Source organism: Schistocerca serialis, chromosome 5, assembly GCF_023864345.2.
Source record: "Schistocerca serialis cubense isolate TAMUIC-IGC-003099 chromosome 5, iqSchSeri2.2, whole genome shotgun sequence".
NCBI lineage: Eukaryota > Metazoa > Arthropoda > Insecta > Orthoptera > Acrididae > Schistocerca > Schistocerca serialis.
Genome location: NC_064642.1, coordinates 135,213,139 through 135,227,679, shown reverse-complemented (window position 1 = coordinate 135,227,679; position 14,541 = coordinate 135,213,139). Strand labels below are relative to the sequence as shown.

The 14,541-nt window shown below is 39.9% G+C and overlaps 1 protein-coding gene across 1 annotated transcript in view; it reads left to right on the top strand.

Moving 5' to 3' along the window:
* The window catches only part of LOC126481552 (cholinesterase 1-like), a 173,095-nt gene that overhangs the window by 21,674 nt on the left and 136,880 nt on the right, over positions 1-14,541 (top strand). Inside the window, exon 2 of the mRNA XM_050105390.1 lies at positions 5,324-5,461. Coding sequence (XP_049961347.1) covers positions 5,324-5,461 — 138 coding nt within the window. The remainder of the gene's footprint in view (positions 1-5,323; positions 5,462-14,541) is intronic.

Sequence of the window (14,541 nt, the reverse complement as noted above, 5' to 3'; positions counted from 1 at the left end):
TCAGAAGCGAGAATACAGTGGGTTATAAACAAAAATAACCAGTCATAAAAATTCTTTCGCTAATCTTGCTCGAAAGTGATAATGCAGAGAACTAATTCTAAGCGCACACGTTCTCGCATATGGCATTCTGTGAAACCAAACAATGTTGTAGAAAGCGCTGCATTTACCTATCGTCGATTGGCCAAGAAGACTCTGATGACCAATTTGCTTCAACAACAATTGGGAAATGCCTCGTAGCCAACATGACAACATCGAAAAAGGCAATAAAGAAAGTCAGCATAGCACACCAAGAGCAGTTTTCTGCCGCTTTCTTTTGACACTCGGTGTAACAGCGTGCTCACTGTTATGACAGCGTTTGACGCTTATTTCGTGAGATATTTGGCCCGGTCACGATCAATGGACCATCCTGAATATTCAGAGCTATATATTCCTGACGTTGTATCAGTGTGTGGGCAGCCTGCAATAGTGCAGATTTTGAAGACACCTACAAATGCCAAGACTAATAGTAAAGCATTACTGGATTTAGATAACACTAATTTGCCAAGGCAAAGCATAACATTCAAAGTTGGCAACATAGCCTTGCCCAAACAGATTATCCAAATCTAGTAAATGCTTTACTAGCAATCTTGACCTTTGAAAATTTCTTCAAAGTCCACATTTAGAGTTGTTGTTTTAGTTCTTGGTCTGAAGAATGATCTGATGCTGTTCTTTTCGCTAACGTATCCTGTGCAGGTCTCTTCATATCCGCATTATTACTACAATGTTCATCCATTTGAACCTCTGAAGATTTTGTCTCCCAGTATAATTTTTGCCCTACATACTACCCTTCATTACAAAAGGAATACATCTTTCATGCCTCAGCATATGTCATATCAACCAATCACTTTTTCAGTTAATTTATGCCATAAACCTTGTAATGTCATCCTAAAATTCAGTACATCTGATCTACTCATGTAATCTCAAGTATTCTTATGTAACATCACAAGGCTTCTATTTGGTTCTTCTCTGTATTGTTCAGCACCTATGTTTCACTTCAATTCTGAACTACACTCTACGCATACACCTTCACAAAATACTTCCAAAAGCTTAAATTTATGTTTGACATTAGCATATTTTACTTTTTCAGGAAAGATTTTCTCAGTTTCGTCATTGTCAATTATTCTGCTGCCCAAATAGCAAAACCTGCCTACTATTGTTAGCATCTCTTTTGCAAATCTAGTTTAGTGTCTCATTTTCAAATATAATCCCCTAGTGTCACATGACATAATTTGGCTATGCTTGGTCAGTCTCATTTTACTTCTGTTGACTTTCATCTTATAACCTCGCATAAGACAGTATTTAACCCACTCAACTGATCTTTTAAGCCATTTGCTATACTAATAGAGGCTGATAACCTCAGCAGTTTGGTCCCATAGGAACTTACCTACCTATACTAATAGAATTACATTGCCATTAGCAAATCTTAAAACTTTTTATTTCTTCCCCCTAAAATTTAATTCCTTTTCCCAATTTCCCCTTAGTTTCCTGTACTGCTTCCTCCGTGCACAAACTGATTAACATGACACATTGTTACACTCCTCAACTACCACCTTTCTTTCATGTCCCTTGCCGGCCGCTGTGGCTGAGCAGTTCTAGGTGCTTCAGTCTAGAACTGCGCAACTGCTACAGTCGCAGGTTCGAATCCTGACTCGGGCATGGCTGTGTGTGATGTCCTTAGGTTAGTTAGGTTTAAGTAGTTCTAAATTCTAGGGGACTGGTGACCTCAGATGTTAAGTCCCATAGTGCTCAGAGCCATTTGAACCATTTTTCATGTCCCTCAACTCCAATAACTGCAAAAAGAGGAAGGAATATTATGGTTTTAGTTCCACCTTGATGGCAAGATCATTAGAGATAGAGCATGTGACTGGAGAGGGGAAGGTTGGAGAAGGAAATTGGTGTGCCCTTTCAAAGCACCCATCCCAGCATTTGTCTTAAGTAACTAGGACAATCGAGTAAAATGTAAATCTAAATGCCCTGGTGTGGATTTGTACTACTGTCCTGCCAAGTTCGCATCCAATATCATACCACTATGCCACTTTGCTTGATTTATCTTGTTTCTGTGAAAGTTGTAGACAACCTTTTGCCCCCTGTGTTTTGCACAAGGTAATATCAGAATTTCAAAAAGCTTGTTCCTGTCACTACTGTTAATTTTTTTTTTGAATTGGCTGAAACTACAAGTGTTGGTCTGTCTTTCTTCTGTCGTCTAATACAAGTTGTTGGGTTGTATTGCCAAGTATGTTCCTCCATTTTTCCAGAGCCCAAAGTGATCTTCTCCCACCAGATCAACTTCTAAATAATTTGTGCTGTAGTCCAAGTCATGTACAGATGGCTGTCCTAGTGGATGTGTTTTATCTGTACGTACCCCAGAAAATACTGATGCTGTTCAAGCAACAGTGATCAGGAGTCCATATCATTTGGTTCAAAAGAGTGCCTCAGCATTGGAGCTGAGATCTTGGAACATGCTCAGAATACTCCGTGGCCTTCAGTTTAATCCTTACAAGCTTCAGATTGTTCAAGAACTAAAACCTAATAATTATGTATTGTTCGTATAATTTTGTGGAAACCTGTTGGTTAAAATCAGTAAGGTGCTAACTTCACTGAAAATTTTTGGGTATCGGCTGAAGCCTATTTTCAACTAAGTGGATACATGAAGAGTTTGCCTGCATAGCTGCAAAGGTAGTGTACATTGCTGACTTCTAGAGGACCTAGAATTTTTTTATGGTACTACAAAGGATTTTTCCATGGTGGGAGGACTGTTAAAGGGGTGCACTCAGCCTTGTGATGTCAATTGAGGAGCTACTTGAATGAGAAGTAGCAGCTCACACATCTGGCAAATAGACAAAATGGCCAGGAGAGCTTTCTTTCACATGACACCTCACTGCAGAAGGTGACATGGCTGCTAATTGTCATCCCTTAGTCTTCAAGGCCTGGACGAGGAGTTTGGATACATGACTAAGCACAACATATTTTACTGGGCATAAACAGATCTTGCCACACTTCAATAGTGTCCATGACAGTGCTAAGGTTACTGTGCAGCAACACATCATGTCGTGGGATGGTAGGCCTTTAGATCTTTGAAGATGGAGAAGGCTCTGCTGTCATTGTGATGTCACAACATTATGTCAACATTGCTAAGTGATATGACATGAAATGAGTATGTGAGGACTGTGGTAGGGAAGGCAAATGGTCGACTTCAGTTTATTGGGAGAATTTTAGTAAAGTGTGGTTCATCTGTAAAGGAGACCGCATATAGGACACTGGTGTGACCTACCCTTGAGTACTGCTCAAGTGTTTGGGATCTGCACCAGGTTGATTTGAAATAAGGCACTGAGGCATTTCAGAGGCAAGCTGCTAGATTTATTATCAGTAGGTTTGATCAGCATGTAGGTGTTACCGATATACTTCAGGAGCACAAGTGGGAATCCTTGGAAGGAAGAAGGCATTCATTTTGAAGAACACTACTGAGAAAGTTTAGAGAATTGGCGTTTGAAGTTGACTGCAGAATGATTCTACTGTCACCAACACAAAGACAAGATATGAGGAGGAAACAAGTATTTGTAAAGAGTACCCTCTGCCACACCCTGTATGGTGGCTTGCAGAGTATGTATGGAAATGTAGATGTATCCAATTTTGTCTACTTCATTTGCTGTATTTTTCGTTTATTCTCCAAGGTTGTTGGTGTGACAATTTTCAGCAGCAAGAATATAAATATTTCTTTTATAAATTGAAACTTGTTTTACTCACAGCAATATAAATGCAATTGAGGCACGAAAGAGACTGGTATAGGAATGCATATTCAAATACAGAGATTTGTAAACAGGCAGAATACAGTGCTGCAGTCGCAATGCCTATATAAGACAACAAGTGTCTGGCACAGTTGATAGATTGGTTACTGCTGAATACCTCTGCAGCCAGAAAAAAATCCTGCAAGAATGGGGCCAATGACATCTGAAGATAATTATTCAATCTGACAGAAATGCAACCTTTTCACAAATTGCTGCAGATTTCAAAGCTGGGCCATCAACAGGTGCCAACATGCGAACCATTCAACGAAACATCAATGAAATGAGCTTTCGGAGCTGAAGACCTACTTGTGTAGCCTTGATGACTGCACAACACAAAGCTTAATGCCTTGCCTGGGCCTGTCAACACTGAAATTGGACTGTTGATGACTGGTAACATGTTGCCTTGTCGGACGAGTCTCAATTCAAATTGTATCAAGCGGATGGATGTGTACAGGTATGGAGACAACCTCATGAATCCATGGACACTGCATGTCAGCAAGGGACTGTTCCAAGCTGGTGAAGGCTCTGTAATGGTGTGGGGTGTGTGCAATTGGAGGGATATGTGACCCCCGATGCATCTAGATATGACTCTGACAGGTGACATGTATGTAAGCATCCTGTCCAATCACCTGCATTCATTTGTATCCATTGTGCATTCCAACGAACTTGGACTATTCCAGCAGGACAATGCAACACACCACACCCAGAATTGCTACTGAGTGACTCCAGGAACACTCTCCTGAGTTTAAACACCAAACTGCCCAGACATGAACATTATTGAGCATATGTGGGACGCCTTGCAACAAGCTTTTCAGAAGAGATCTCCACCCCTCTCATACTCCTACGGATTTATGGACAGCCCTGCAGGATTCATGGTGTCAGTTCCCTCCAGCACTGCTTCAGACATTAGTCCAGTCCATGCCATATCCTGTTGCAGCACTTCTGTGTATTCACGGGGGCCCCACACAATATTAGGCAGGTGTACCAGTTTCCTTGGCTCTTCAGTGTAGATTGTGACAAGAAAAATGTGCTTCAATTTATATTTTTTGCCAAATTTTTCCTCCAGTGTCAGCATTATTTCATTCATCAAAGCCAACTCTCCATATTCTGTAGTATTCCTTTCCCCTGTTTGAGCTAGTAACTGCCCATGCTCCCCTTGAAACTCTCAATGATGTCTGCTTGTTTTGATATATCCAGTACCCAATTCCATAATTTCCTACACTTTTTAAAGTTACATAAAGAAATGTGAAATAATGTTCCACTATCTCTATTTACTAGATGTAAATATGATTGTAATTTACAGTGATACTGGTAATTATTTAATGTGTAACCATGTAATCTACCTTGTACCAGTGCTCAGTGCAAACTCCTATTGTAACAGAGGAAGAAAGGACTAGGCATTATTGCCTACAAATGTGGTAATTGCCAGAGAGGCAATTCCTGAATTTCTCTGAAATCTGTTACTGCAAATTAATGGTAATTTTACTTTTACATTTCAGAGTGAAAATACTGTAACAGTGCCAGTAGGCAGTGGGTCAGTGGTGGGTCTTAATGTGACTTCGATTGCAGGAAAGCAATATTACAGTTTCAGAAGAATACCTTATGCTGTACCCCCAGTTGGGAGTCTCAGATTCCAGGTGGGTTACTTTATTTGCAAGAATGTTAATTTTTTTATTGTTGTACAGCTTGTTGTGCAGGCTAATTTTTGTTTAACATGTTAAGAATGCTCGTATATCTTTGTTTCACCACAGACATAATAAGATTTAAAAACACACTAGCTGGAGACAATTGGGACAGTGTCCACCACTTAAAAGGTACAAATAATAAATGGAATGAATTCTGTTAATTTCTCTTGAGGCATTTTAATTTTTGTTGACCAATTACAACAATAACAATTCTCAGTTATTGTGGATAAAGAGTTAAGTTGAAACTCCCAGCTAAATTAGTCAATTATTTACATTTTTCTGCTACTAGTCAAATTCAGTTACTTTATTTCAAAACATTGAAACACATTTCAAGCATGTTTTGCTTATCATCAGGCATTTAAGCATACAGCTGTTACTTAAAGATAAAATATCTTAGTCTGACTTAACATAGAACTGTTTTGTTTACTGCTGCTGCAGTGGCTACTGGAGTACAGCTCCATACCAGCAGAAGACAACATTGTACAAGAATTTCTGGCACAGCTGCTACCCCCAAATACGCCAGTAGCCACTCCAGCAGCAGAACAAGTGAACAGAACAGTTCTAGTTAAATTTAGACTAAGGCGTTTCGTCTTTAAGTAACATCGGTATGCATAAACAACTAACAACGAGTGAAACATGCTTGAAACACATTTCAGTGTGTTAAATTAAACATAAAATAAATATATCTAACAGGTGGCAGAAAAATACAGATCATTATTCCACATAGTCACAGTTCCAGCAATGCTGATAAACAGTGCTGTTTTTCTGGGGGTACACTGGGGGATGTGTACCCCTAAACTTTTTCGTCAACAAAGTAATTTTTTTACGATGTTGAGAACTTGGAAGAGTGCCAAAGATTTATTTCATGGATGTAAATTTTTTATTTCATTTTTTCGTGTTGGTAATTGTAATGCAAATGATACCAGTGCAGTCTTTGTTGGGAAAAGCGATGTCATTGACTGTTCAAGCATTTCGAAGCTGCGGCCAATACCATTTTTTTTGTAGTTCGATGTTGATGATGTCATGGCTAAAAGCAGATGGGTGGTATTCCATGCTTCAGTTATAAGTAATTTTCACTGCATTATATCCAATGTCGGAGTAACCTCAAACTTTTGTTTAGAAAAAAAGCACTGCTGATAAAGCTTAGTGCCTTTTTCAATAAAAACAATTTCCTCGTATTGGGTGTCCCAGGCTGCAACTGCAGTGGTTCAGAGAATCCTATTTTGTAAGTCCTGTAGCTTCATCAGATGGAATTTAGTTTTGACAGTAAGATTATAACTTTTTTAATTAGTTGGAAGTTGGTGAGGTCTCTGTGGATAAGATACTCCAGTACTTTTCCCTAGAAAACAAAGGAGTGAAATGGATCATTAGATTTGGGGAAGGATGGGGTTCTTATTGAGGTAAAGTAAGATTATAACTTTTCTAATTAGTTGGGAAGAAGCATACTAGAACTAAAATAAGGTGTAATAATATCCATATTATAAACCTCACTAATTTGAAAAGTATGGTATCTAATAACATCACATCAATTAAAACTCCCAGACCACCAAAGCTGTCAATAGAACCATACACCAATGACATACCAAAATTGGCAGGTAGTGAAATAGCATTTTATGCCAATGACACACTGGTCTATAAGAGCAACAGCAACATCACATTCATAGCCAGAAAGCTACAAGGACACTTTGATGAGATCACCAGTTGCTGTACAATCTGGGAGATAAAGATAAACCCAGAGAAGAGTGTAGCATTAAGGTTCACACAAAAAGTGATCCCACCTCCCCATCCAAACTGACAGATTTCTGTGGGTGGCAGAATGCTTGAATCGAGTGACTTGGCAGTCTATTTTGGGATTCACCTAGATAGATGCTTAACTTTTGCTAAGTCATTAAATAGGCCCATAATCAACTTTACGTGCTCCTCAAGGATGGAGGGCTACTGACTGTGACTAGCTATGACCATACAAAGCTGTCATCCTTCCAATGATGCTATATGGTTCTGAAGTATGGTCCATGTCAGCAGCTCTCATCTGATGAAACTACAGGACTTACAAAATAGGATTCTCTGAACCACTGCAGTTGTAGCCTGGGACACCCAATACCCACATATTAAGGACTTCTAGGAGAACCATCAATCATCACATACATCAAAAGGAGGTTAGAAAGCCTTTATGAGAAAGCTTCCGCTTCAACCCACCATCTTATTCATCAGTGACATGCATAATACCCTGACAATTCAGATTAAAGATCAGTCTCTCATTAACCAGACAATTTAGCATGTAAAATATTACAGAAAAACAGTCATACATAAAACAATAATCCAGACAAACAAAAAACTGCCATTTGCAAACATCATTCGCCCAGGCTATAAGTCAAATGGGCAAGGGCCAGTTGTGTTTCTGTGAGATAAATATAGATACAGACGGACAGTGAAGACTGTAAATTCCTTCATCTACTCTTGGATGGCAGTGTTTGAGGGGAAAACCATGTTAACTACATACACAGGAAAGTAAGCAGAGCTTTGTACTTATTTAGCCTCTGTCCAAAATTGTATATAATAAAAATCTAAAAACATTGTAGGCCTACTATGGGACAGTTTTATGTTTTATAAGTTATGGGAGCTGTGGGGATGTCTTCCTGATATGCACTTGAATAGAATATTGTTGCTACAGAAGAGAGTTGTTAGGCTGATACATTGTCTGGGATACAGGGAAACCCATCATGATGCCCTTTCCAGAAATAATTGTCTTGCTATATGCTTGTATATACATAGACTTATCATATTTTTGGAACCCATCAGGGTGACAAACTCAAATGTTATGATATGCAAAATCACAACAGAAGAAATAAGCACAGCTATTACAGACAGAGAACAGAATTTAAAGTACCAGAGCACTCCAGAATGAGACTTTCACTCTGCAGTGGATTGTGCTCTGATATGAAACTTCCTGGCAGATTAAAACTGTGTGCTGGGCTGAAACTTGAAATTCGGACCTTTGCCTTTCATGGGCAAGTGGTCTACCATCTGAGCTATCCAAGCATGACTCACAACCCATCCTCACAGCTTAAATTCTTCCAATACCTCATCTCCTACCTTCCAAACTTCACAGAAGCTCTTCTGTGAACCTTGCAGAACTAGCACTCCTGAAAGAAAGGATATTGCGGAGACATGGCTTAGCCACAGCCTGGAGGATGTTTCCAGAAAGAGATTTTCACTCTGCAGTGGAGTGTACGCTGATATGAAACTTCCTAGCACATTAAAACTGTGTGCTAAGCCATGTCTTCGCAATATCCTTTCTTTGAGAAATTCTAGTTCTGCAGGGTTCGTAGAAGAGCTTCTGTGAAGTTTGGAAGGTAGGAGATGATGTACTGGCAGAATTGAAGCTGTGAGGATGGGTCATGAGTTGTGCTTGGGTAGCTCAGATAGTAGAGCACTTGCCCGCGAAAGGCAAAGGTCACAAGTTTGAGTCTCGGCCCAGCACACAGTTTTAATCTGCCAGGAAGTTTCATATCAGTGCACACTCTGCTGCAGAGTGAAAATCTCATTCTGGAAACATCCTCCAGGCTGTGGCTAAGCCATGTCTCCACAATATCCTTTCTTCCAGGAGTGCTAGTTCTGCAATTTCGCAGAAGAGCTTCTTTGAAGTTTGGAAGGTTGGAGACGAGGTACTGGCAGAATTGAAGCTGTGAGGACGGGTCGTGTTATGTTTAGGTAGCTCGGATGGTAGAGCACTTGTCCACAATAGGCAAAGGTCCCGAGCTTGAGTCTTGACCCAGCACTCAGTTTTAATCTGCCAGGAAGTTTCATACCGGAGCACTGTCAATATATCTGTGGCCAATGCAGTACAAAAAATTGCCAGAAGCAATAAGAATATATACCAGGGATCCATTTTAAACAAAATTGAATTTCTTGTAAAAAATGTCTGTATTCATTGAAAGGATTATGTGTTAACTGTGTAATAAATATTTGATGTATTGAACCCTTGCACACAAATACAATATGTACTATACTTTTGTAACAAAATGACATTTACAAAAGTCATCATTTGATGACTACACGGAAAAAGAAATATATATATATAAAAAAAATGATTATCATAATGTGCAAAAACTTAATAATATATGGAGATAGAAAAAGCTATTAACTACCACAAAATGCCAAAATGTTGATGATAAGGTTTTATCATCAAAAAGATTAATAAATAAGAAAGGTAGAAATGGTTTAAGTAGCTGGGGCTGTTCTAAGATAAAACTGAAAAGTCACGTTGGCCCTGAGGCTGGGGGAGAGGCCAGCATGACAAGTCAGGTAAAAAATGGCGGTAGATAAAATTTGAAAGCCTTAAAAATTAAAACTGCCAGGAATAACAGTCAGCAAGTTAGATATACAGTAGGAGAAATAGTCCAAAATTAGAAGCGCGGGGAGCAGTGACACAGGAAAATGAAGGAGCAAACTGTAGAGAACAAGCCTAAGAAGGGGCAAATGGTAGAAAACAAGGCTAAAAATAAAGACAAGAGAACATGAAAAATATGAAAGTATGGCAAAACAGAGAAAGTCAATTTAAAAAAGAAAATAATTATGGAAGAGAAGTTGATGATAGAAAACTAATTATGGTGTAAGCGAGGGGAGAACAGAATGTATGTTGGCAGAAATAAGGCAACTGGTATAGGTTGAAGACAGAAGGGTGGATGGATGGCAGGAACAATGAATTTGCTTTGAGCAAATTATGAGATGTTGCTTATTGTGGTAAGAAGAAGTCATCCTATTAGCCAGGTAGGCACCACAATTATGACTACTATATTCAACAGTGTGCATCACAACAATTACTTGAGAATAAATGTTTAACTAATGGGGAGATATTATAGTGCTCAGAGCCATTTGTAACTAATTGGGGGATATTGAATAGAATTTGGGGGGTGGGGGAAGAGGAATTTGTGGCACAGCTTGACTAGAAGAAGGGATCGGTTGGTAGGGCATGTTCTTTGGCATCAAGGGATCACCAATTTAGTATTGGTTCTTTTTTTTGGTCATCAGTCTACTGACTGGTTTGATGCGGCCCACCACGAATTCCTTTCCTGTGCTAACCTCTTCATCTCAGAGTAGCACTTGCAACCTACGTCCTCAATTATTTGCTTGACGTATTCCAATCTCTGTCTTCCTCTACAGTTTTTGCCCTCTACAGCTCCCTCTAGTACCATGGAATTCATTCCCTCATGTCTTAGCAGATGTCCTATCATCCTGTCCCTCCTCCTTATCAGTGTTTTCCACATATTCCTTTCCTCTCCGATTCTGCGTAGAACCTCCTCATTCCTTACCTTATCAGTCCACCCAATTTTCAACATTAGTCTATAGCACCACATCTCAAATGCTTCGATTCTCTTCTGTTCCGGTTTTCCCACAGTCCATGTTTCAGTACCATACAATGCTGTACTCCAGACGTACATCCTCAGAAATTTCTTCCTCAAATTAAGGCTGGTATTTGATATTAGTAGACTTCTCTTGGCCAGAAATGCCTTTTTTGCCATAGCGAGTCTGCTTTTGATGTCCTCCTTGCTCCGTCCGTCATTGGTTATTTTACTGCATAGGTAGCAGAATTCCTTAACTTCACTGACTTCGTGACCATCAATCCTGATGTTAAGTTTCTCGCTGTTCTCATTTCTACTACTTCTCATTACCTTTGTCTTTCTCCGATTTACTCTCAAACCATGCTGTGTACTCATTAGACTGTTCATTCTGTTCAGCAGATCCTTTAATTCTTCTTCACTTTCACTCAGGATACCAATGTCATCAGCGAATCGTATCATTGATATCCTTTCACCTTGTATTTTAATTCCACTCCTGAACCTTTCTTTTATTTCCATCATTGCTTCCTCGATGTACAGATTGAAGAGTAGAGGCAAAAGGCTACAGCCTTGTCTTACACCCTTCTTAATACGAGCACTTCGTTCTTGATCGTCCACTCTTATTATTCCCTCTTGGTTGTTGTACATATTGTATATGACCCGTCTCTCCCTATAGCTTACCCTACTTTTTTCAGAATCTTGAACAGCTTGCACCATTTTATATTGTCGAACGCTTTTTCCAGGTCGACAAATCCTATGAAAGTGTCTTGATTTTTCTTTAGCCTTGCTTCCATTATTAGCCGTAATGTCAGAATTGCCTCTCTCGTCCCTTTATTTTTCCTAAAGCCAAACTGATCTTCACCTAGCGCATTCTCAATTTTCTTTTCCATCATTCTTCTGTATATTATTCTTGTAAGCAACTTTGATGCATGAGCTGTTAAGCTGATTGTGCGATAATTCTCGCACTTGTCAGCTCTTGCCGTCTTCGGAATTGTGTGGATGATGCTTTTCCGAAAGTCAGATGGTATGTCGGCAGACTCATATATTCTACACACCAATGTGATTAGTCATTTTGTTGCCACTTCCCCCAACGATTTTAGAAATTCTGATGGAATGTTATCTATCCCTTCTGCCTTATTTGACCGTAAGTCCTCCAAAGCTCTTTTAAATTCCGATTCTAATACTGGATCCCCTATCTCTTCTAAATCGACTCCTGTTTCTTCTTCTATCACATCAGACAAATCTTCACCCTCGTAAAGGCTTTCAATGTATTCTTTCCACCTATCTGCTCTCTCCTCTGCATTTAACAGTGGAATTCCCGTTGCACTCTTAATGTTACCACCGTTGCTTTTAATGTTACCAAAGGTTGTTTTGACTTTCCTGTATGCTGAGTCTGTCCTTCCGACAATCATATCTTTTTTGATGTCTTTACATTTTTCCTGCACCCATTTCGTCTTAGCTTCCCTGCACTTCCTATTTATTTCATTCCTCAGCGACTTGTATTTCTGTATTCCTGATTTTCCCGGAATATGTTTGACTTCCTCCTTTCATCAATCAACTGAAGTATTTCTTCTGTTACCCATGGTTTCTTCACAGCTACCTTCTGTGTACCTACGTTTTCCTTCCCAACTTCTGTGATGGCCCTTTTTAGAGATGTCCATTCCTCTTCAACTGTACTGCCTACTGCGCTATTCCTTATTGCTGTATCTATAGCGTTAGAGAACTTCAAACGTATCTCATCATTCCTTAGTACTTCCGTATCCCACTTCTTTGCATATTGATTCTTCCTGACTAATGTCTTGAACTTCAGCCTACTCTTCATCACTACTATATTGTGATCTGAGTCTATATCTGCTCCTGGGTACGCCTTACAGTCCAGTATCTGATTTCGGAATCTCTGTCTGACCATGATGTAATCTAATTGAAATCTTCCCATGTCTCCTGGCCTTTTCCAAGTATACCTCCTCCTCTTGTGATTCTTGAACAGGGTATTCACTATTACTAGCTGAAACTTGTTACAGAACTCAATTAGTCTTTGTCCTCTTTCATTCCTTGTGCCAAGCCCATATTCTCCTGTTACCTTTTCTTCTGCTCCTTCCCCTACAACTGCATTCCAGTCGCCCATGACTATTAGATTTTCGTCCCCCTTTACATACTGTATTACCCTTTCAATATCCTCATACACTTTCTCTATCTGTTCATCTTCAGCTTGTGACGTCGGCACGTATACCTGAACTATCGTTGTCGGCGTTGGTCTGCTGTCGATTCTGATTAGAACAACCCGGTCACTGAACTGTTCACAGTAACACACCCTCTGCCCTACCTTCCTATTCATAACGAATCCTACACCTGTTATACTATTTTCTGCTGCTGCTGATATTACCCGATACTCATCTGACCAGAAATCCTTGTCTTCCTTCCACTTCACTTCACTGACCCCCTACTATATCTAGATTGAGCCTTTGCATTTCCCTTTTCAGATTTTCTAGTTTCCCTACCATGTTAAAGCTTCTGACATTCCACACCCCGACTCGTAGAACGTTATCCTTTCGTTGATTATTCAATCTTTTTCTCATGGTAACCTCCCCCTTGGCAGTCCCCTCCCGGAGATCCGAATGGGGGACTATTCCGGAATCTTTTGCCAATGGAGAGATCATCATGACACTTCTTCAATTACAGGCCACATGTCCTGTGGATACACATTACGTGTCTTTAATGCAGTGGTTTCCATTGCCTTCTGCATCCTCATGTCGTTGATCATTGCTGATTCTTCCGCCTTTAGGGGCAATTTCCCACCCCTAGGACAAGAGAGTGCCCTGAACCTCTATCCGCTCCTCTGCCCTCTTTGACAAGGCCATTGGCAGAATGAGGCTGACTTCTTATGCCGGAAGTCTTCGGCCGCCAATGCTAATTATTTATCAAAATTTAGGCAGTGGCGGGGATCGAACCCGGGACCGAAAACGTTTTGATTATGAATCAAAGACGCTACCCCTAGACCACGGTAGTAGGGTAAAAATCATTGAGGGACATGAAGAGATGAAAACACTAAGCAGATTCAGAAGGGTGTAGGTTGCAGTAGGTACTTGGAGATGAAGAAGCTTGCGCAGGATAGAGTAACATAGAGAGCTGCATCAAACTAGTCTCTGGACTTAAGACCACATCAACAACAACAAATGTGTTCAGTATGTAATTTCTTGCAGCTTTAGAGATAGAAGGCATTTTTAAATCTTTAACACCAAAGCTGCTATTTATTTAATGGCTGAGTAATTTTGAGCTTTGCCAATTTTGACAAGCCACTTATTACAGTACAAGTGAAAGGATGAAATGTAGGTAATAGAGGAATCACTAATAATATGGTTCATATGGCAACTACTCATGTATTGTACAACACTTGGTCGAGGGCAGTGTAGTATCAGGATGTGGGCATCCAAGAGTGCATGAAAATTGGTGAAAAGATAACAACAGAACAACATAAAAAAGTGGCTGTAGTTTGTTCCAGAAATTTACTGTTGTAGTGTAGAAGTGCTGCCTGTGAGGCTATCAAAAAGACTGAGGGACATATTTCTTGAGAGAGGGAAGCACAAGGCACATCTGATAAGGTTGGGAGCTGGTTGCCATGAGAGCAAGTGGTTGGTCCTGGCTCAGCCTCCCCAACCCAACCCATGCTCTGGCCTGAATGTCATCATTTACAGT